This window comes from Castanea sativa, chromosome 12 (genome assembly GCF_040712315.1).
Source record: "Castanea sativa cultivar Marrone di Chiusa Pesio chromosome 12, ASM4071231v1".
In the NCBI taxonomy this organism is placed as follows: Eukaryota; Viridiplantae; Streptophyta; class Magnoliopsida; order Fagales; family Fagaceae; genus Castanea; species Castanea sativa.
Genome location: NC_134024.1, coordinates 42,178,777 through 42,202,993, shown reverse-complemented (window position 1 = coordinate 42,202,993; position 24,217 = coordinate 42,178,777). Strand labels below are relative to the sequence as shown.

At 35.9% G+C, this 24,217-nt stretch overlaps 1 protein-coding gene across 2 annotated transcripts in view; it reads left to right on the top strand.

The window, feature by feature from the left end:
• Positions 1–24,217, top strand: part of LOC142618413 (TATA-binding protein-associated factor BTAF1) — a 39,538-nt gene that overhangs the window by 14,776 nt on the left and 545 nt on the right. For both annotated transcript variants that reach the window (XM_075791342.1, XM_075791343.1), the window contains exons 8-28: positions 4,429–4,537; positions 4,715–5,321; positions 5,471–5,603; positions 5,730–5,798; positions 9,389–9,600; positions 10,335–10,572; positions 10,785–10,958; positions 13,862–14,287; positions 14,380–14,823; positions 15,282–15,401; positions 15,487–15,969; positions 17,121–17,659; positions 18,863–19,355; positions 19,429–19,497; positions 20,389–20,493; positions 20,631–20,858; positions 21,206–21,469; positions 21,560–21,609; positions 23,207–23,316; positions 23,390–23,472; positions 23,628–23,840. In XM_075791342.1, coding sequence (XP_075647457.1) covers positions 4,429–4,537; positions 4,715–5,321; positions 5,471–5,603; positions 5,730–5,798; positions 9,389–9,600; positions 10,335–10,572; positions 10,785–10,958; positions 13,862–14,287; positions 14,380–14,823; positions 15,282–15,401; positions 15,487–15,969; positions 17,121–17,659; positions 18,863–19,355; positions 19,429–19,497; positions 20,389–20,493; positions 20,631–20,858; positions 21,206–21,469; positions 21,560–21,609; positions 23,207–23,316; positions 23,390–23,472; positions 23,628–23,840 — 5,169 coding nt within the window. The remainder of the gene's footprint in view (positions 1–4,428; positions 4,538–4,714; positions 5,322–5,470; positions 5,604–5,729; positions 5,799–9,388; positions 9,601–10,334; positions 10,573–10,784; positions 10,959–13,861; positions 14,288–14,379; positions 14,824–15,281; positions 15,402–15,486; positions 15,970–17,120; positions 17,660–18,862; positions 19,356–19,428; positions 19,498–20,388; positions 20,494–20,630; positions 20,859–21,205; positions 21,470–21,559; positions 21,610–23,206; positions 23,317–23,389; positions 23,473–23,627; positions 23,841–24,217) is intronic.

The window sequence follows — 24,217 nt, the reverse complement described above, 5'->3', positions numbered from 1 at the left end:
CTGTTTATTTGTCAATGGTTTCTGGTAGACTTATAGTACCTGTTTCTTTTTTTGTCTTAAATGTCTTAGTATTTATTTTATAACAGCCTACACACTAAAGTCTTTCACAGTTATTGAATTTCTTTTCTCTTGCTGATGCATGTTGTTACTTTTGTTTTGTTATCATTTGTCTAAAATTTATTTTTTAAAATTAATTTTTAGTTTTAGAATGAGAGCACCACCACAGATTTGGCACTTTTTGTCGTTCCAATTTTTATTTTGCATTTGGTTTTCAAGCCTCATGTGATCCATGAGGTTTTGAGTTCAAGTCTCCTAGCCAACACATTGGGGCTACTCCCAAGGGATTCTTCCATTAAGTTCCTTGTGTGTGTGGAGGTGTGGAATGAGGAAACTACACACACTTGGGGGTATTTGTTAGGTATTCTAAACTATGAAAATTTGGGTTAAGAGAGAAATAAGAGGAAGAGGAAAACTGAGGGGGAGAGAGAGACTACATCAAATCTCTTGTTCTAAAGTCTAGTTGGCCCCCATAAAATGGAAGCCCACCAGAAAGGGAGTTCAGAGTTAAGGTGATGTCTAACGAGAATGACAGAAAACATTGGATAAAAAAGGCAGATGGCTTCAAAAGAATTGGCAAAAAAATCACCACAAGTATCAGGAGATTCTGGTGACTTAGATGGTGTCTTAGCATATGGATTATGATCCTGCGAGTGTTGATAGCAGCACTGATGTCAGCATATGGATGCTGACATCAGCGTATGGATGCTGATGTCAGCACACCTCTATCAATGGATATAGCCTCCAACATGTGTTCTAGTGGGCTCTAGGGTTTGGTTGGGACACTCTAATACCAAGTTGAGTTGTAAACTACGAAAATAAGGGTTAAGAGAGAAGTAGAAGGAAGAGAAAAATTACCCCTATTAACTTGCTAATATAAAAAATAACTAGAACTCTTAATACACACGCATGCACACACTAGGTGAGTAGTTCCATAAGGCAATATTTTGCAGTTTATACAACTTAAAAGACCAAGCTAGTATGTCCACCCATTAACGAGTGGCGACAAAGGCATATGCATCTTCCCAGAGAATAAGACCAAGTCTCATATGGGGTAGTGCATATGATGATGGCTTGCTGATTCTTCATTAGCCTTTAGGTAGCAAATTGATTTGGTGTCCAGTGTACCATGCCCTCTAGATATTAGATTTTGGTCAAGCCTTATCAAACAGTGCATGTAATCCAAAGAATTTTACTCTCATTTGCACCTGAGACATCCAAAAACATTCTAGAAAGATTCTCGATGTTGACCTGCAAGAATCCAATATGTTGCAATTGTATCGTGAGGGCATCCGTGTGACCTCAAAGCATCTGAATTTAAATATCTTGATGATATAATGACACCCAATATAGAAGTCTACTCTTTCTTCTTACCCAGATGGGTTATTTTTGTCAATTAATATAGATGATTGATCCCTATTACTAGAAATTTTGTCTTTTCCTTTTCTCTATTTGTGATTCAGTTGGTGATTTATTTATTGCTTATCGTGAATTTTTTTGTTCGAAGGGTATGTTTGGACAGCATGGTAATTGCCCAGTTTGGGAGGCTACTTCTCTACGCACAATGTAGTGGTGTTGAGCTGTTCAGGCTTAAGCTTAAGTCTTTATTTTTGAGATCATTGTGTGAGTGGATTCTTGCATTTGGCTACTTCTCCATGCACAATGTAGTGGTGTTGAGCTGTTCAGGCTTAAGCTTATGTCTTTATTTTTGAGATCCTAGTGTGAGTAGATTCTTGCATTTGGCTGCATGAATTTTTCATTTCTTTCTAGATTACACAGACCAGCGTATTGTGTAGGTATTCTGTAGGTAAGCCTTTTTTATACATCATGTATACTTTTTGTCTTTCCTTTTTTTTTTTTCTTGTCAATTTCGTTGTTGCTCCCCCTTTCAACGTGCCAAAAAAAGTAAAAAAGAAAAAAGAAAAAGAAATTGAATTTATGAAACAGTGCTTGCTTGTGTTAGCCCATTATGGACAAGAGGTGTCATGCAGAAAGATCTTCTGAAAACTACTGATCAAAGAAAAAAAAAAAAAAAGAATTTCAGAAAACCACACGAGACTTTCTCGGTCCATTATGATGAAGAGTTTCACGCAGAAAGATCTTCTGGAAACTATTATTTTTTTTAGGTGTAAATAAAACTTTATTCAAAAAACATTGAAGTACAGATAACACTGTTCCCCTGGTACACTGGCAGTGTATTAAGGGAAACAAAAAGCTAATCAAAACTTCATAAATCTAAGAAATCCAAAAGGAAAGGAATAGAGAGACCACTCATAGCAGTTATCCATTCAACTCAAGGACAGCAAAAAGAACCTTTTCAACTCAAAGATGGAATGTTCGTCTCCCTTAAGAGTTTGATGGATCCGTTTTCTTCAAATCGTGCACGTGATACCCAGCAGATAGCCCCCCCTCCTAAATAAATAAATAAATAATTCTGTTTGATGCCAACCAACACCCTTATTCCAACTATTTAGCAATTCCACCACTTGTTTAGGCATTAGCCGAAAGACGCCATACGTACAAAACACAAGTGTCCATAGACTATAAGCATAAGAACAATGATGAAGGAGGTGATCCACCAATTCCAACTATTCTTACACGTGCAGCATCAGTTAACAACACAAATATTCCTCTTTGTCAAGTTATCCAGTGTGAGGATCTTCCTCTAGCGACTGTCCAGGTGAAAAAAGTCACCTTCCTAATACTTTTCCAAGGGAAAGCACAACTTCCGCTGGCTGTTAGAACTTTATAATATAACTTATCTTCGAAAGAACCATTCCTGGCAGGCAACCACACCATTCTGTCTTCCCCATTCTGGCCAATATTAGTGGAGTATAGAATAGAATAGAAAGATTGTGAGCTCTCCAATTCCCAATCTTGAATCAATCTTGTAAAAAGCACATCGCAATGGAGATCTCCATTTTGTCTACACAAATGTTCCTCCACGAAAGAGTCCTTCACATAATAATTCTGAAGACTATATAAAATGAAGCTGGGGTAGTGGTGTTTAACACAATGATTCAGTATAACATAATTGGTGAAAAATAGAATTAGCCTTTCTTTTCTATCCCCTTACTTTTTACCCAATCAAACACTCTTAAGAAAGGAATGGAAAAATCGTAGCTGAATTTTGTTTTACAATTGCCTTTCACAAACAACATTGTTTCATATTTGCTGGCTTTGAGAGAATAAAATTTTTTCTCAACGTGAGTTATTTATTGGGCTTCTACTGTTTTGAATGTGTTGCTTGAGTGTACCTCTTTGTAATTCTCTATAATATTTTCTCTCATTGACTTTGGACAAAGGGAAACGAAGTCAAATGATGTATGGAAACTCTGGTCAGCTTTTAATTTGAGGAATTAGGGTTTAGTGGGGAAAAAGGCTGCAAAATAGCAAGGAATATAGAGTTTCTAATTTTGAAAAATAATGGTAGGTTTTGAGGATGAAACCAATGTGAAAGCCTGAGGGCTGGGTTGCTGTTACAGGATGTGAACAGTAATGGTAATTGGGCTTTTTTTTTTGGTTATTTGAAACTATTTAATGGATTAGCGGTAATGTTTTTAAGTTTTCGATTTTAGGATTTTAAATGTGATAAATCAATGTGTGTTTGCTAGGTTTAAATTTGATGGAAATGCAAGGACAAAAAAGTGAACTTCTAGACATTACATCTAGGATTTCCTTGGCATTACAAATTGGAAAAGGTTGTATCAAACCTTAAACAAAGCTTCATAGCTTTTAAAAATTTATGAAACTTCCTCTTCAATAGAAAGTTTATATTTATATAAATAGATGATTAATACCTAATTCTAGTGCAACTTGGACTTCTTGACTCCTAATAAGAGTTGGACTCCATGGGATTTCATTAGTGAGCCCAAACTAAATAATTAAACTCGAACAAAACCAAAATAAGAGCCAATGGACTGTTGGAACAGCACATCCTTATGAACCAGAAAATTACAAAATTACATTTAACACTGAAAACTAATTATAAGTATAAGAAATATGATTGGAACTGTGTAATGCCCAAAAACATAATAAAATTTCTAATATTACTCAGAAAACCAATACCATGTAGCCATGCATTCTCCTGATGGTCTAAGGATAAAATGGCTTGCTTAGCAGTCAGTATTAAAATCCTTTTGAAGATCTGCAGTTTTGATTTCTGTGCATTGTGGATTTCCTTAGCTAAATGCAGCCATGCATTCTCCTGTTGTTTTGTTGTTTATAGCTTCAACATCTGTTGATGAGTAATTGTATTATATTATTCATTCTCTGTTTTGGTTGCCAAAGCATTTTTTTTTTATTACCATCCTATGTTTTGGCTTTTGCATATTATAAGGTACAATCTTTTGCTTTTGGCTTCTTATGCAGCCATTTTTGGATGTTAATAATGACGAAGACAGCTTGGAGCATGATGGAGATGGGCGGTGGCCCTTCCGTAGTTTTTTTGAGCAACTCATCCTGGATATTTTTGATCCAGGTAAGCAATTTTCCCACCCTTCTATCGTGTTGTTTTTGGTTGGGGTTGGGGAGGGGGGGGGGGGGAAGGGTGTGGTGGGTTCACAACATAGATCTTTCATCAGGGTCATTATGCTTCTTATTCTCATCATTTCTTTAAATTTCAAATGTTAGTTCCTCTGACTATATATGTTGACAGTTTGGGAGATTCGCCATGGTAGTGTCATGGCCTTGAGGGAAATTTTAACTCATCAAGGTGCTTCTGCTGGGGTGTTTATGCCTGACTTGAGCTGGGATAGTGCACTTTTTGTTGAACTAGAAGATAAAGGTATATCAAATACAATGAAGAGAGAGAGAGAGATTGATTTGAATATGCAAGTCTCATCAGATGGGCTTCAGCCGGATCTGAAGAGGCCTAAGTTTGAAGATGTGTCATCCTCAACAACGGCCAATATTGTCTCTTCCAGTGAGGTTGGCAATTTTGATGTCTGCATGAAGGTTGATCATGGGTGGAATTTGCCTTCTGGGCTAGATAATGGCCAGCTGAATGTTACTCCTGCTAAGGTGGAGCCAGAATCTTTTCTTGATGGTGCCTGCTATTCGTGTAAAGATGCTTCTGATAGCGCTGAGATGAAGGGTTATGCTGAGGATAAGGTTTCCATTGGAAAATCAGATCTGCTGAAAAATATTCCCGAAAATTGTGAGCTGATGAACTTCGTTAAACTAGCTAGGCATTCTTGGCTAAAAAACTGTGAATTTCTTCAAGAGTGTGCAATTCGTCTATTGTGTGTGTTGTCTCTTGACCGGTACGGTTTGATATGTGTATATTTATATATGCACTGTATACTTGAGTGATTTGGATTCCTCTTAATTTATTAGGTATTGTAGACTGTATTTCGGATCTGTGTTTGTGTATTCATATATCAGTAAATTTTATTATTTTATTTTATTGTAGATTTGGTGATTATGTATCGGATCAGGTTGTTGCTCCTGTACGGGAGACCTGCGCTCAAGCATTAGGTGCCGTGTTTAAGTACATGCATCCCACATTAGTTCATGAAAGCTTAAATATATTGCTGAAAATGCAGGTAACTGTGATCTAAGGGTATGCTTATGGTGTTAAATAATATTGATTATTGTGTGGTCTAACATTCTTACCCTTTCCCTTCTTGTGATTTGCAATGCTTATGCTTACATTATAAATCTTTGTTCAGTGTAGACCAGAGTGGGAAATTCGTCATGGGAGTCTTTTGGGTATCAAGTATTTGGTTGCTGTGCGGCAGGTAAATCTTTGAAGCACTATTTATTGTGATAATTCTAGTTCTTCTAGAAGTTAAGACTCATCTCATGCATCAATCCACTATGCATTATGGTTCTTGTGGTTGTTTAGTAAACATCCAATTCCTTGAAATTATGGAAATTGGTCTACCTAAAGGAAATTTAAATGTGTGGAATGTTTCTTTTGCATTGTCTGGCATGGTCTTTAATATGAATAGAATGTTGAGATTTTGAGTACCTTTTTTTGAAAGAGGACTTTTTACACTTGATTATTTTAAGAGGAACACTAAAAGGAGGCCAAGATGTCCATAATTTGATTACGTGCCAAACATGGTTGATTTTAGTTGTTTTGTGTAAACTGAAGTATTTTCTTATGCTAAGTCTTTTAATTTTTATGTAGTAGATCATGTGACATCTGCACAAAAGATTTAGAAGCATTATTTTACATTTGAATTAGTGATTGTGATCGCACCTAAGCTAGCACAGCAACTTGACTTTTTTTAGGAGTTTTCTGAAGTTGTATCGGCAACTTTTTCTAGAGAATTGAATGAACTTTCAACCAATATTTGTGACTTCTCTCCCATTTTCTTAGGGATTGAGCTTGAGTGTTCTTGCTAGTTTGATAACTTGATCTATCTCTCCAATATCCCTTCATAAGCTCTTTTTTTCTTTTACTCATATTTTGAATTGCATCTTAAATTACTGATTGTCTTAAAAGCTTAAGATATTGGGATATGGTAAATTTAATTGTTTAACCACATACTTTTAACATTTCTCCTTATGTGTGGGCTTGAATTCCCTTTTCATAGGTGAGGCTCAACGTGGGATTTTAAATGGGAGGAAGAGTGGAATTCTAGATCTCTTGCTCTGATACTGTGTTAAATTATCAATTGTTCCAAAAGTTTAAGCTAATCATTTAACTATATATTTCTAACAATATCAAATGCAAGTTTTGATCCAAAGGAAATGGGTGGGGATTTGGGTTATTTTCTCTAAGGATTTGCAAGATGCTGCCAAGGAGAAAGAATCAGCCTCTTGGACCAGCTCCTCCACCAAATTGGAATGTTGCATTTGATCAAGAAGTAGTGGTTGTTGTGATTGATGATTTTAAAATGCAGATTGAAGCTTTAGCACAACGTGTTATGCAAAGAGATTATTGTTCTCAAGATGGCAATGAATCTGAGGGGATTGCTATGAGCATGAAGAGGAATTTGAATATCCTTTCCATGTGGGAACTCCCAAGGAGATCAGCACCTAGTCCCTTTGATGATAGGGATGGTGGAGTTTCCTAGGTTAAGGGGTGATTTGTATAGTGAAGTATTTATTGATTGGTTGTCTAATTTTTAGAGAGTGTTTGATCTAGAGAGATATTTATCATATCTGCACCCCCCACTTCGCCAAAAAAAAAAATAGAGGGGTGTTTGATTTGTACGATTTACCAGAAAATAAGAAACTGAAGCTAGTTTTGGTGAAGTTACAAGGGAGAGCCTCGACTTGGAGGGATCAGCTTATTTTGATGCGTTAAAGACAAGGCAAACCTAAGATATCTTATTGGGAGAAGATTCTTAAGAAGCTTATGGAGACATTTTTACCGTATAATTACATGCAGTAAAAGTATCAAAGATTGCAAAATTGTCAGAAAAGAGGCAGATCTTTTGGTGATTACACTGAACAATTTAATTTGCTTCTTATTAATAAGTTAAATGAAAGTGACGAGCAAAAAGTGGCACAATATATTGGTTGCTTGTGGACCAGCTTGCATGACGTGTTAAACCAGCAATATGTTTGTAATGTTTCACAAGCATACCAATGTGTTATGGCTGCTGAAATTCAGCGAGGAAGGGGCCTGAATAGGGCATTCTTTAATCAGTCTAGTTCAAGCCATATGGTGGCTTCTAGATGGCAATCACAAGGATCTAATGCAAGCAGCCATTCCACATCAATTGGACCTCAAAAGAATAACACCAATACTTCTCATCCACGACAACATTATGGGTCATCTAATAGGATAAAAGTCTTGTGATTGTCGAATATCATGAAAGGTTCTTATAACACAGTGATACGTGATACAAGGATAATAATGATTGGTTTAATCCTCAAATACATGTATTAGATCAATAAAATTATATGGAATTGGTTTCATATTGACCCAATAAATAAACCTTGAATGGACAAATTTCCAAAGTAGCCGCAAATGTGTCTTCACTCTTCCATGGCCCTATTCTGAAGATCTAGAAGATCGGAAATGAACAGGTGACTACACTCGTTACTAGACTTTGGGGGGAATGATTCCATGCTAGTTTTGTCCATACTAGACATTGGTTTCAGTGCAGTGAGTTTACTATTGTAAATTCATTGTGTTTTTTTATCAATAAAGTTGTTATTACCTATAAAAAAAAAAAAGATTTCCTTCTTAGAAAGTCCCTTTTTTTAGTTTTTATTTATTATTATTTTTAAATATGATAGTAAAGTTGCATAATAGGTCCCTGTGGAAGTAGGTAAGCATCTTAGTTGAGAGTTGTGAGTAGTTGATCTATCACCAACAGTGTCTTTGTTGTCTGATCTGGGCATGGGAAATCTGATGAACTCATTGATCTCAAATTGAAGGCCAATGCTTTACAACATCCAAATTCTTTTTGTTATCCATGTAAGCATTAAATTTTACTTCCAAATGGAAACCTTCCCAAACTGGTTTGAAATTGTTTGAATATTGGTTAAATGATTAAATCACCATTTCCTCTTAGCTTAAGCTTTTTGAAGAATTGGTAATTTGTTATAGTATCAAAGCATGTGATTCTGAGTTTGAACCTTGTCATCCTTTTATGTGAATTTTAAAAGAGTTAAAATTCAACGTGTTGGGCTCTACTTACTAAGGGGGAGTATTAGAATATTGGTTAAATTCACTATTTCCTATCAACTTAAGCTTTTGGAGGAACTGAAAATTTATCATAGGCATATTCACGAGTTCTTCGCTTAACCTAGTTGTCAATCTTAGAAGGAAATACCTTCATTTATCTTCTAACATTCATACCATAGAATTAGGATCTTGGTCAATGCAGTATCTAATGATCTTGCAAACTGGAAAGAAAGGGCCTTGCTCTTGGTAGGACTTTCAAAATTGTTAATATTTCTCTCTCCATTAAACGTGGCTGCCTTTTTTGTGCTTAAAACTCATATTTGTCCTGACTCCTGAAAGTAGGTTGAATTTGATTTCTTTGCTCGGTAATTTCATTCAGCTGTGCATGGGATACATTTTGGTCATCATATATAATAACTCATTCTTACCGATTAACCAAAACCCTATGGAATTGGTTCTATTGATAAAGTATGAAGTTGGAGCTCCATTGTGGGCTGAAGAAGATGAGAAAAAGAATTCTATTTTCAATATGATGGAGGTGATAGAAGTATCATAATTAATTGGATGAATTAGGGGAATGTAGCCTAATGATTCTTGTAAATTTTGTTTCTTTAGTCACAAATTTCAGCTTGTATTTTCAGTTGTGTAACCATCAATACAAGTACTACCTATATTCAAGGTCTCCCCCCCTTTTGATCCATGCTTCAGTTATATCTTTTGATTCTTTTGTTGATCTAGGAGATGCTTCATGACTTGCTTTCTAGCATTCTCCCTGCATGTAAAACTGGTTTGGAGGACCCTGATGATGATGTTCGAGCAGTTGCTGCAGATGCTTTAATACCCACAGCAGCTGCTATTGTTGCTCTAGAGGATCATGTGTTGCATCCAATTGTGATGCTACTTTGGGATATATTACTTGATTTGGATGATTTAAGCCCATCCACCAGCAGGTAATTTTAATGATTATGGTTGTGATGGGTTTTTCTCTTTTGTTTCTGATATGTCTAACCATAAAAGGTATGGTCTGTAATGAGAAATATATAAGCCATTTGAGTATGGATAGATTTTTTTTGTTCATTCCTTCTTTCTTTTGTAGTTATTTGTGAGCTGCGTTTGTGCACACCTTGATGCCACATTTACATCTTTATCTAGTTTTTGCAAACTTAATTCATGTTTCTTGATTGTACCTAGGTGCACATCATGCATGATTTAAGTGTTAGGATGAAGCATTCTTTCAAGTACTATAGAAATATTAATAAAGAGAATTCATAAGAAGGCTTTTTAATGGTGTAACATTGCTTAAACTTATACCCAGTGTAATTTGAACCCAACTCTCTCTCTCTCTCTCTCTCTCTCTCTCTATATATATATATATATGGATGGATAGATTACTGCAATGGATTCTTTCTCCATTTTTGTTTGATTTATATAGTTAGTAGAATTCTGATGTTAATAATTTTTGTGTTACTCTTACATACTTAATGTGTACTAGTGTTGCTCATCCTTCTTTTGCCCTTTTAATATATTTGATTACTTGTAATAAATAAGTGATTTTAATCACAACTTTGTGTCAGAAGTTAAATCTTGGGTCAGTCCTGCAATGTGGCTACTTTATGAAATCTGTAGGATAGTTTAGGACATTGAATAAAGTATATGAGATTCATTTTTATAAGCTTGTTTGCAGTGTAATGAATCTTTTGGCGGAAATCTATTCCCAGGAAGAGATGATACCTAAGATGTTTGGAGCTTTGACGTTGAAAGAGAATCAGGAGTTTGATCTAAATGAAGTTGGTTGTGGTGATGATGCTGGAGGGATAATTTCACGGGAAAATCCTTATATGTTATCCACACTGGCACCACGGTTATGGCCATTTATGAGGCATAGTATCACATCAGTCCGTTATTCAGCTATTCGCACTTTGGTAAAAAAAAATTATGCTCTTCTAAACTGGTTCCTGTCATGGACGAATTACTTATTAATAAAATGTACTCAGTCCAATATTTGTAATTTTCTTGCTAATGTGTGTAACATGGAACGTTTATGATTTTGTGCAATGGTTTGCTTCAGACATTTCTAAGTTGGCTTATCAATAAGCGTTTGTCCATACACTAAAGATTTGATTCACATTTGCAGGAGCGGTTGCTTGAAGCAGGCAGCAAAAGGAATATTCCTGAGCCTTACAATACTTCATTTTGGCCTTCTTTTATTTTGGGTGATACCCTTAGGATTGTCTATCAGAATTTGCTGCTGGAATCAAATGAGGAAATCTTGCAGTGCTCAATGAGGGTTTGGAGGCTTCTTCTCCAGGTTTTTAATTTATGAGAAGTTGACTTTCATAAGCTGCACTTTTCTTTTACTTTCTTGTTTTGCTGTTGTCTGTTTTGATTTTCTTTTGAATCGGTTACTTTGGGTAAACCAAAGCCTTTGACTATGAAATAAGGAAGTGAGATATGTTGTAGACCTCGGGACAAAAAAACTGGTTTCTCATATTTTATTAATAATATTCTATATATTTATTTTGTCTTGAATGTAATGTTTTTTTTTTTTTTCCAAATCGGTTTCACTCATAGTATTTTTTTCCTTATTTGTGCATGCAAAGCATGGTTGATTAATTACAATTTCTTCTCAGATTTATACAATTAAATGATGATTAACTTTGAAATATCTTACTGTTAATTAGGTTTAATAGGTTTTTGAAACTTTTTATATGCTTTAAATAGCATGCATGATTATGTTTCACTTTTATTTTGTGATGTTATTGTTTCATATAACACTTCTTTTTTATTTTTGGTTGTAAACATGATTTCCTAATTTTATTCTTAGTAAAGCTATAAAAATTTTAAAATCTGAGGGTAAAGAATATCTACAACCAACACAGAAGCCTGTATCAGCTTGATGATCAAATTATTTTTGTTAGGTTGATATAATGACGATCTTTAAAAAGACCTGCATGAAGTACTTCGAGTTTGATTTTAATTGTATATAAAGAATGTGTGGCATCAAGTTTCTAAAGTTTGTTGACTTGATAGAAAAGTTAATCTTTGAGGCTTTAATAACTGCATATGTATAAATATCATCTCCTACTTCCTACACTGTGATGCTTAAACCAAATTATATTTAGAAGTTAGAATAATGGAATAAGTTTCAGTGCATATTCTATCTTGTCAATAGGCAGATGAGCTCAAATTTTATCTTGTAAATTAGAATCCAGTTTCTTATCCCATTCAGGTGGGAGGTTTGGGGATTAGGTGCTTGTTTGCTTTTAATGAACTGCTGTTGGGTAAATGGTTTTGGCATTTAATATCTTTGAGGCTTTAATAACTGCATATGTATAAATATCATCTCCTACTTCCTACACTGTGATGCTTAAACCAAATTATATTAAGAAGTTAGAATAATGGAATAAGTTTCAGTGCATATTCTATCTTGTCAATAGGCAGATGAGCTCAAATTTTATCTTGTAAATTAGAATCCAGTTTCTTATCCCATTCAGGTGGGAGGTTTGGGGATTAGATGCTTGTTTGCTTTTAATGAACTTCTGTTGGGTAAATGGTTTTGGCATTTTCGGGTGGAGGCTGACATATCATGGCGCAGTGTTTGCTACTAAGTACGGAGTTTCCCAGGTGGTTGGTGAACAAACTTTTTTTTGGGGGGGGGGGGGGGGGGGGCATGGTGAGTCTGTGGAAGTATATTGGGTTGGGAAGAGTTTGCCAATTTGGTGAAATGTGAATTAGGTTTAGGGGATGTAGTTTAGCTTTGGCACGATTGTTGGTGGGGAGATGGGCTTTTTAAAGATTGTATTTTTCCTAATTGCTAGACATAAAGACACAATGGTGGCTGATTGAAGCCAGATGGCGGAATTCATTGGCACCCAGTTTTTATTCAAGACGTGCATAATTTGGAATTGGAAATTTGGAATCCTTGGATTAATTTCTTGATGAGTTATACTTTGTTCAGTTACGCAAGTCTCAGGAGGATCAGATGACTTGGATTTGTCTAAAGCTCAGGGATTCAAAGTGAGTACTTTCTATAGTGCTTTGCGAACAGGTGGAGATTCTTTTTTTCTTTTTTTCCCTTGGTGAGCTACTTGGAGAACTAGATCCCCACATCAGGTTTGTTTTTTCATGTGGGCAACAATGAAAGGCAAGATTCTCACAACAGACAATTTACAGAAGTGGAGCATTGTTGTCCCTGACTGGTGTAGCTTGTGCAAGTCTGATGGAGAGATAATCAACCATTTATTTTTATCTTTCTGGATAGCTAGAGAGCTCTAGGGTTTTCATGTGTTTGACTTCTTGGTATAAACGGGGTGATGCTTAGACGGGTGTTAGACATACAGTTGATTTGGATTGGTCTGTATGTTATTAAGGGCAGGTTGCCTGTCTGGAGAGCAATTTCTTCTTTTTTGATGTGGACTATTTGGAGACAAAGGAACTCTTTCAGTGGATAAGTTTTAATCTTGGCTGGCACTTTATTTGCTTGGAATCAGGCCTTCTTGTATGTTATTAAGGGCAGGTTGCCTGTCTGGAGAGCAATTTCTTCTTTTTTGATGTGGACTATTTGGAGACAAAGGAACTCTTTCGGTGGATAAGTTTTAATCTTGGCTGGCACTTTATTTGCTTGGAATCACGCCTTCTTGCATTACTACGAGTGTGGTCCAGATTTGATATCCTTTCTAGATAGAATCTCTTTGTTAATTTCTTTCCTTCTTTTCTTTTCTTGTTTGAGTGTTCTGTAGTATACTACCTATGTACTTGGACCTCATTATTTCTCGTTAATCAAGTTTTATACTTTTTTACTGATCAGAAAAATAATATCATACTGCAAAAGTTCCTTCAGATTTCAGGAATTATTTATTCTATTTGTTGTTTGTTTTAAAAACTGTTTTTCTAATGCTATACCTAATTTGTCTATTTTATTTGTGGGTGCCAATTAGGTCAACTAATAAAGTCTCTTGTCATCAAACAAGGAACTTGGGATCAAATCCCGCTTACACAAAAAAGAAACCCATAGGTGTCTTAGTTTGATGATAAAGAGCAATCATCATGGAGTGGACACCTTAAGTTTCAAATTCTATCCCATCTAACACATATATATAATCTTATCATATTTCTTTGCACTGCCTCTATTAATTATCATTTTATGATGTTTACTTGCTGATATTTTTCTTTGCCTTTCTAACTTATTCTACTCTTTTTGATTGGTGCTAGTGCCCAGTGGGGGACTTGGAAAATGCTGCTAGGTCATATATGTCTTCTTGGATAGAACTTGCAACAACTCCATATGGTTCAGCATTAGATGCTACAAAAATGTTTTGGCCTGTTGCCCTTCCACGAAAGAGTCATTTTAGAGCTGCAGCTAAAATGAGAGCCGTGAAACTTGAAAGCGAGTCTTGTAGAAATGTTGTCTTGGAATCTGCAGCTGCCATTGTTCCACAAGAAAGAAATGTAGATGTTTCTGCCAATCTAGTTAAGGTAATTGTTGGTGCTGACGTGGAAATGTCAGTAACTAATACCAGAGTGGTTACAGCATCAGCATTGGGGATTTTTGCTTCTAAATTGCATCTGGGGTCTATGCAAAATGTAATTGATCCACTGTGGAATGCACTTTCCTCGTCATCTGGGGTCCAAAGACAGGTACTAGTACTTTTTGGGTTTGATTAGAAATACAACTTTTGCTTCCTTTCCTCTGCTCTCGCTTTATCTTGATTGTGTCTATAATCCATCAGGTGGCATCTATGGTTCTTATTTCATGGTTTAAAGAAATCGAGAGCAGTGATGGCTTAGGAATCTCTGTAGTTGCACCTAATGTTCCCAGTCATCTCAAAGAATGGCTGTTGGATTTGTTGGCATGCTCAAACCCTGCATTCCCTACAAAGGATTCACTTCGTCCTTATGCTGAGCTTTCAAGAACATATTCGAAGATGCGTAGTGAGGCTACTCAGTTATTACGTGTTATTGAGTCACCTGGCATGTTTAAGGATTTGTTGACTACTATCAGAATTGACTTGGAAAGCTTGAGTGCAGATGACGCAATTAATTTTGCATCAAAAGTTCCAACGTTGGTTAATGATAATGTTGGTAGTGAATCTTTGGGAGCACAGATTGTTGATGATGTGGAGTCATTAAAACAACGACTTTTGACGACTTCGGGATATTTAAAATGTGTTCAGGTATATTTAATCTGTACATTACATTCTTTTATGCTGCTTGAAGCCCTTGAGGGTTAAATGGAAAAAGGATATCTGTATTTTCTTTCTGATGTCACTACGGAATTGCTGCATTCATGATCTATATATGCTTTTGGGTCATCAAAGAGTTATAGCTTAATTGGTACTTCTTCCTCTCATAATAACGGGATGGAGAGTAAGATTGTGAGTTGAAGACTTGCTTGGTGCATGTGTAACTTACCAATAAAAAAAGACTTTATACTACAGGGTCAAGTTCAATGGTTTTAACTTTACATTGGTCCCCCGTCCCCCACTTCTCTTATAATCTGAATTTATCATTATTCTGAGATTTTTATATCGGTTTCTTAGTTTGTGTTTTGTTTTTTTCACCCAAATATACCAATGGTTTTTCACTTGTACTTTTTGACATGCTCATTCTTACATTGTGGAACAATCGGCAGAGTAATCTGCATGTTACTGTGTCTGCCTTAGTTGCTGCTGCAGCTGTCTGGATGTCAGAGCTTCCTGCACGACTCAATCCAATTATTTTGCCTTTGATGGCTTCAATAAAAAGAGAGCAGGTAGTATGTTGGGTGTGAATGCTTTTTTTTACCATGTAAAGACATCTTTTGCATGATCTTAATCTATCTTTTTTGTCTTCTGAAGGAGGAAATACTGCAGCAGAAGGCTGCTGCAGCACTTGCGGAGCTTATTTTTCATTGTATTTCACGTAGGCCTAGCCCAAATGATAAGTTAATCAAGAATATATGTAGTTTAACGTGCATGGATCCTTGTGAGACACCTCAAGCAGGAGTCATCAGTTCCATGGAGTTAATCGATGATCAGGGTCTCTTATCCTTTGGAACTAATATAGGTAAACAGAAGTCAAAGGTACACATGCTGGCTGGAAGTGAAGATCGGTCAAGGGTTGAGGGCTTTATCAGCAGACGTGGGTCTGAACTTGCATTGAGGCATATCTGTGAGAAGTTTGGTGCTTCATTATTTGAGAGGCTTCCTAAACTTTGGGACTGCCTTACCGAAGTTCTTAAGCCTTCCAATACTGAGGGTGTGAGTCCTGCAGATGAAAATCGAGTCATGCTAGCTATTGAATCCATTAAGGATCCCCAGATCTTGATAAATAATATTCAGGTTATTATTATCCTTATATTTATTGTTTGACCTCTTTTTTATTTATTTTACCAACTTATTAATCATAAGTAATGATATATCATTTCTACCTCTAGTGTCAGCTGTTGTCCCTATTTTGGATATTGGATATTGGATATTTATTTGAAACTAGATTCTTGATTCTGCTTTACTTTTGCTTTATGGATTTCACCTCGTGATGGTGTGGATATGAATCTTTCTTTAAGTGCCACATTTTAAAGTGACCATCAGTCATAAGTATTCATGTAAATGTTTTTCACAAACTTGAGCAAAGCATTATTTTACTTAGCTTTCAACATCTCTTTTCCTTCATATTTGTAGGATATATCCCTAATTCTCTCTTGTAGCTTGAGATCAAGGATGTGTTTTTTGAACAGTTTTCAGAACTTTCTTTTTGGTAACTGTCCATTACTCAATTCCTTATTTTAAAGTTCTTTACATATCAACTACTTTGTGCTGGGGTCTCAAAAGTGGTTTTGATAGTACCTGGTGTGTGACTGCTGAATTTTTCTATTTCTTGAAGAAAACTTTAATCAAGTTCCGTGCAGATAGCATCATAGTGTATGAGTGGAGCCTTCATTTTCCTTCTTGTTCGACTAAATTAAGCCTTAATTCCATCTAATTTGGGGCCTACTCCATGAATCCTTTATCAACTAATTGGGTCACCTAATGCATCTAACTGAGAGAGAAATCCTAGACTGTAAACTAAGTAAAAAAAGAAGTATTACTACATCTTAAAGCCTAAACTGAATAGGATTGTATGTGATTTTCCTTTTACCTTGATCAGTAGGTCTTGATCTGTCAAGGAACGTATAGTTGGATCCAAACCCAATAAAAGAAATACATCAATTCATGTTTACATTTTCTGTGAAGGGGAATCCTTGACCACTATACCTAATTATGCAGATTATGCTTTGTGTCCTTTATTGTTTTGTTTGAGTGTTGTCACTAACTTTGTATGCATAGTCTGTACCCTTTACTGGCTCATGGTACTGGTCATGTCATAAACTGCATTGTTTATCAAGGCGGTATTCCCCCATCTCTATTGCATTACTTGTTCACGTATGATATTAGTCTTATATTCTGTGTGTGTTTGTGTTGTCTCATTTCATTATATCATTTCTGATTTGCAGGTAGTACGTTCCATTGCTCCTATGCTGAATGAGGCTTTGAAACCAAAACTACTCACTCTTCTGCCTTCCATTTTCAAATGTGTTTGCCATTCCCACATTGCTGTTAGATTAGCTGCTTCTAGGTGCATCACTTCAATGGCCAAATCAATGACTAAAGATGTGATGGGAGCTGTTATTAAAAATGCCATTCCCATGTTAGGGGATATGACATCTGTCCATACCCGACAGGGTGCTGGCATGCTAATTAGTTTGCTTGTTCAGGGACTGGGTGTGGAATTGGTCCCTTATGCTCCTTTGTTAGTTGTTCCTCTTCTGAAGTGTATGAGCGATATTGATCAGTCTGTCAGGCAGAGTGTGACACATAGTTTTGCTGCCCTTGTGCCGCTTCTTCCATTAGCACGTGGCCTTCCCCCACCTGATGCTGTGAATGAAGATTTATCTAGAAATGCTGAAGATGCACGGTTTCTGGAGCAACTACTTGACAACTCCCATATTGATGATTACAAGCTCCATACTGAACTGAAAGTGACGTTGAGAAGGTATGTATGTCATGCTTTCCTACAATGGATTTTTTTCTGTGTGGTAATCATAGGCAAAAATTTGGTTAGGATTGGGAGTTACCTGTTTTTCAGGATAATTTTCTCATATGTGGAGGTCCAGACCATAGATTTTAAAATTGGACGACCGTCCAGTTCGACCAGGTTAACTGGGAACCGGAGGTCCAGCCGGTTTTTGAAGTTAGAAATTGTTATTTTTGTAATTTTTTGAGAAGAACTCCATGAACTGTGGTTGGACCAGTGAACAACAGAACCGATAGCGGTTTGACCGGCTCTTGTGAGTTAGTCCGCAATGACGCTGCCAAAGCTCAACCAGTGGCTTCGTCATTGCAGCAGTGGTAGATCTTGGTTTTGCAGCATTGATGTTGTTGGGTTTTGGTGTTTTGTGGCATTGACGTTTGGTGTTTAACGGCTGAACCTCAACTGGCCTCCAATGCAAGGGTGGTGAATGGCAAGTTGGGTTTGTTGTGGCCACCGGTTGGATTGTTATGGGTCTGTGGTTTGTTTGGGTGGGAGCGGGTTTGCTTTCTGGTCAGTGTTGTTCGGTTTTGGGAATAGCCTGTTAAGTTCTCTTAATAGAACTAGAACTCCTACTTTGACTAGGAAACCAAACCCAAATTGAATGAAACCAAACCCAAATTGAATCAAACCAAAAGCCACATATAAAGATCCATTAACAAAATAAGACTTGTTTATTAATTAATTAAATAAAACTCAAGGCCCACAACTATGACACATGCCCAACAATTGCAGACTTACCAAGATAAACCATGACTCTGGCATTAGGAAACTAGACCTGAAATAAAATACAAAAACTTAATTAACTACCATGGATACTTATTGTTGGACTTTGCCTTAACCTTAGGCTTTCAAAGCGGATAGTGTTTCTCTAACCACGCTTTGGTTGCACCATCAATTCTTTCCCTCTTAAAGGGAACTTGACCCCTTCAAGTTAGGGGTTGGATTAAGATAGCAAACAATGCCTTTCGAAGGTTCATCAGTGTAGGAGAATTTGCCTGGTTTTTTTTTCTAAGGATACTGGATTTTTTTTTTTTTCCTTTTTCTTTCTAGCTTGATCTGCTTAGATTTGTAACTCCTTTTATTTATGGTTTGATCCTGCTGTTGAATGTTCCTTCATTGTGATCTGAGTTAAAGTCAGCTATGATGATATTTTGATGTTTCCAGGTATCAACAAGAAGGTATAAATTGGTTGGCATTTTTAAAACGATTCAAGCTTCATGGAATCTTATGTGATGATATGGGCCTTGGTAAGACACTTCAAGCATCTGCAATTGTGGCATCTGACATAGTTGAGCATCGTACTCTGAATATCGGTGATGATCTTCCACCATCTTTAATAGTTTGTCCATCAACCCTTGTTGGACACTGGGACTTTGAGATAGAGAAGTATATTGATGATTCTGTAGTATCTACTCTCCAATATGTTGGTTCTGTTCAAGAGCGCATTTCTCTTCGAGGACATTTTAATAAGCATAATGTTGTGATAACATCATATGATGTGGTTCGTAGAGATATTGATTATCTTGGACATCTTCTATGGAATTATTGTATTTTAGATGAAGGTCACATCATCAAGAATGCAAAATCTAAAATTACACTTGCAGTAAAGCAGTTAAAAGCCCAGCACCGCCTTATACTGAGTGGAACGCCGATCCAGGTTAGTTACAGTGTTAGAACCTTAAAAAAAAGTTGAACAGTTTTTCTGAGAAATAGTTCACCTTCTGTTGCAGAACAACATCATGGATTTATGGTCTCTCTTTGATTTCCTAATGCCGGGGTTTCTTGGAACGGAGAGACAGGTATATTTGTGCCTCCTGACTTTCATTTACTTTTCAGCATTTTTTTTTTTCTCTCTTTTTTTTTTTTTTTTTTTTTTAATTATTGACTAAAGATGTTGAGCATTATGATTAAAAAGGGAAAAACGAATGCTTGACAAGCAGGTTATGTTCCTCGACATAAACTATATTGATATGTTTATAGTATTATATATAATTCAAAGATGCTGTCTTCTTGATTTCAAGATTTTCTATCAATGACTTGATATTGAATTCCCTTTCATTGTCCTCCACGGCTCCACACATCCACTGACTAGCCACAAGTGTATTTTTCTATTCTTTTTTCCCCTCCTTTTTCTTTCTATCTTGTTTCTGTAATTCTAATTCCTTGATTTTAATCTTTCGCATGCTTTTGTTATGTCTAGAGAATTTAATCATTGACTAGAAATTAGTATTTGTTATCCTTATTTTCATAACTTAATTGGCATAGCTTTCACTATTTGTAATTTACTTTAATTTTTTTCATAAAAGGAAAAATGGATTATAGTATTTAAGTTGTTCCTCTCTCTCTCTCTCTATTAACAGCATTAAGGATCATACATGTGCATATGGCTTGTTGATTGCCATTTGTGAACTGTGTTTGGAATGACTAACATACAACAGGAAAAAATTTCAGCCTTTATTTATTTCTTTTGAGTTGCTGCTGTATCAAGTACCAATGGTTGTTTTATAATCTGGCTATAGCCTCCCTATGATGTATTATTGATTGATCAGCATTGTCATTTGATGAACTAAGCTTGTCTGCTACGGCTTCAGCCTCTCTGATAGTATTGTCACTATTGTACTTAGCTTCATCTTTTTTCATGCTATTGTCTAATGCCCAAAACATTTGTTGGTTCTATCTGGCTTTTGCAGTTCCAAGCCATGTATGGAAAACCACTGCTAGCAGCTAGAGATTCTAAATGTTCTGCCAAGGATGCTGAAGCAGGGGTACTAGCTATGGAAGCACTGCACAAACAGGTGCACTTTTTTTTGGTTTTTTAGTTTTTATTTTATACTTTATATATGACAATGGTTAACACATCCTCTTCTAATTGAAAGATTACCGATCAGAGAAAAAAAATCCGCTTCTAATTGAAGGGTTTTCCATTCTACAGGTGATGCCATTCCTTCTCCGTCGAACAAAAGATGAAGTCCTGTCTGATCTGCCAGAGAAAATTATTCAGGACAGATACTGTGACTTGAGCCCTGTGCAATTAAAACTATATGAACGATTTTCAGGGGCAAATGTAAGGCAAGAAATCTCAAGTATTGTAAAACTAGATGATTCCGCAGATAAGGGCGAAGGAGGTAGTTCAACCAAAGCATCTTCCCATATTTTCCAGGTACTATGGTCAACTGGTTATTTACTTGTTTATGTTTTCTTCATGACTCACTCTTTCCCACGGTTGAGTTGTAAAATATGAGAGTATAGGGTTGAGACTCAAGAATGAAGAAGATAAGAATAGAGAGAAGCAGAGCCTGTAAGAAAAAGGAAAAAAGGTTTAGGGCTTAATCAATCAAGATAACAGCTTGATTGTCACAATATATCTGCATAGGAGTGGGGACATCAATACCCAACTAGCAAAAGAGAGATTGAACCCATAACATCTCGAAAGCAATATGAGCCATTGTTTAATTAAGTTTAATCTGTTTCTGTGACCTGATGTATGTACTGTGTTCCATGTTTCAGGCACTTCAGTACTTGCTAAAACTTTGTGGTCATCCATTGCTTGCCATTGGTGAAAAGGTTCCAGAGTCATTGAAATACCTTTTGTCAGAACTCCTACCTGCAAATTCAGACATTATATCAGAACTTCATAGACTGCACCACTCTCCCAAATTAGTTGCTCTTCAGGAGATTCTTGAAGAGTGTGGGATAGGTGCTGATGCTTCAAGTTCTGAAGGTACCATTGCAGTTGGGCAGCACAGAGTTTTGATATTTGCCCAGCATAAAGTATGTATACTACTCCATGTTTGACTAATGTGATGTTGAGGTTAAACATATGTGCTTTTCTGATGTCATTTACAATGAAATCTAATGCAGGCCTTTCTAGACATAATTGAAAGAGATTTGTTTCACACTCATATGAAGAAGTTAGTCTCCTTATCTCTATTATTCACTGAATATAAATATTTTTGCTTATTTATTTTATTCTTTAATTTGTGTTCCACTATATGTACTTTTTTCTTTTGTAAGTTCATACATGCATAAAGCCCTAGTACATGCACCTAGACTTGAACGTCAAAGCAGGTGGAATTCTTATCATATTGAATAAATGAGTGGCGGAGGAAGTTCAAGCGGGTGAATCTTTTGGTCTTTCACTTATTTTGGAATGTGGAGGATAATTTCAAAGGGGGTGTTTTTGGGGTGTCTAGGGACCAAATAATGATGGGGTGAGATTAAATTTATGGGAAGAATGGTTAAAGGGAGATGGATAGCAGCTTGGTGCATACAGTAGGACTTTAATGCAGTGAGATTCTCGTACTGTCTGAGATTGTCTTCAACCATAATAGTTTTACAGATTTTATTAATTAGTTAAAATTGCTCCATTTTTCACAAGAAGTGGGCTCTTTTACAGGGAGAAATAATCAAGATCAACCTTCTATTCCTCACATTGACCGATTTTTTGCTTTGATGTTGAGGGAGGATCATTATCAAAATGTAGTTCAGTGGTTCTTACCTCAGCTTGTTTCATATTATTATCCTATTTTTTTAGATAATGGTGGTTTGAGAGGGGTGGAAGTCTGTTCTAATTTGAGAATGTGGTTAAAAGAACTTGGCATGGTTGATGGAATAGCTGCTTGGCAGGCTTAGCTAGTTTTGTTCCTATCAAGAAGCTTTACCAATTGAAAGGTGATCAGAGAAAAAGTTGAATAAGGAGAGTATTTAGGGATATAGAAGTGCAATAAAATAGAGCACGTTGGTTGAGCTATCTAGGCTGGATTTGGAGGAGTGTAACCTATATAACAAAGAAAGGGATGGTAGAGGCTAATTGAGGATGGACTTAGAAAAGATTTCATGGATGAAAGAATCAAGTTGAAGGCAAAAATCTAGAGTCCTTTAGTTGAAAGAAGGTGATGTCAATACTATGTTCTTTTCATTAGTCAGCAAATTTTCATATTCATTTGAAATTCATTGGTCCCAAGCGTGGGGTATCACCAATTCTCATTCTGTTTTGAAGTTTCAGGACTCATTTTCTTATATGATTTTGTTGTAACCTTCTAGATACTTTTTTGTTCATTCATCATGAACATTAAGTTATATTTTTGAATAAACAATACTACTTATAAAATAAAAATAAAAATAAAAATAAAAATAATAATAATAATAATAATAATAATAATAATAATAAAAAATAAATAAATAATATTGGAAGTGGATGGCACACTAGAAATTGAGAATTAGATCAAGGATTGTTTGTAAGTCGTCAACCGGAAAAAATCATGATTAATATATTAAAGGTTAAATTAAAATAGAAAATTATTTTATTTAATGACTGTACTATTTCAAATATATTTATATTTGATACTAATTATATTATATTCTTTATGTATCCCCTTTTGTCTTTTATTTTCTTTTTTCTTTTTCCTTCCTCAAATCAATCATGCAGCTGCATAAATATGAGTCATGCTATGTCTATTGGTGCATTCGTTGTTCTATTGGTTTTACTTATGTTGCTTTTCAAAGCAGTGTCACATATCTACGGTTGGATGGATCAGTTGAACCTGAAAAACGTTTTGACATTGTCAAAACATTTAATTCTGACCCTACCATTGATGCCCTACTACTTACAACACATGGTAAGTTCTATTTGCCTTTTTATTTAACACTGAGATTCCACTAGGATGGAAGTTGATTCTAATAACTCTGCAGTTGGTGGGCTTGGTTTGAACCTAACATCTGCAGACACCCTGATTTTCATGGAGCATGATTGGAATCCAATGCGAGATCATCAGGTAATTATAGTTGTCTGTTGTTTCTGATGTCTTATTTCTTTCTCCAAGGGAATGCAATTTTGGGCACTTGTGTTCAAGGGGGGAAGGGGTAGACAGAACTATTGTTAATTCCATCATAACAAATATGCTCATCTAATGTATTTTCACTTGCACAGGCAATGGACAGAGCACACAGGTTAGGTCAGCGGAAAGTCGTGAATGTCCATCGACTCATAATGCGTGGCACTGTGGAAGAGAAAGTTATGAGCCTCCAAAGGTTCAAAGTTTCAGTTGCTAATGCTGTCATTAATGCAGAGAACGCTAGTATGAAAACTATGAACACAGACCAATTGCTTGATCTATTTGCATCAGTAGAACCCTCTAACAAGGTATTGCTCACTGCACTTTATTGAACATGTTCTTCGCCTTGTTATTTTTAATGTTAAGCTCAATTCATAACTAAGCTTTAATGGATGACAAATTGATCAAATACTGGACCTTGATTCACTAGGAAAAATCCAATTTAGGAGAGGGTGTTGATACTTTTCTTTTTTTTTGGCTTGGATCCTATTATTGTCCAGAAGAATTTTTTTTTATAAGTATATTTGTTTAGAAGAATCAGTTGTGTGTTTTGATACTTCAGTTTCTTTTTTACTTGGGTCTTATTTTTTCCAGAGGATATGAGGTGTGTGTCTGTGTGTGTGTTTTTTCTGCTTGCATAAAATTTGTATCTTCTTTTATCAAGTCGGCATGCTTCTTTTCCTTT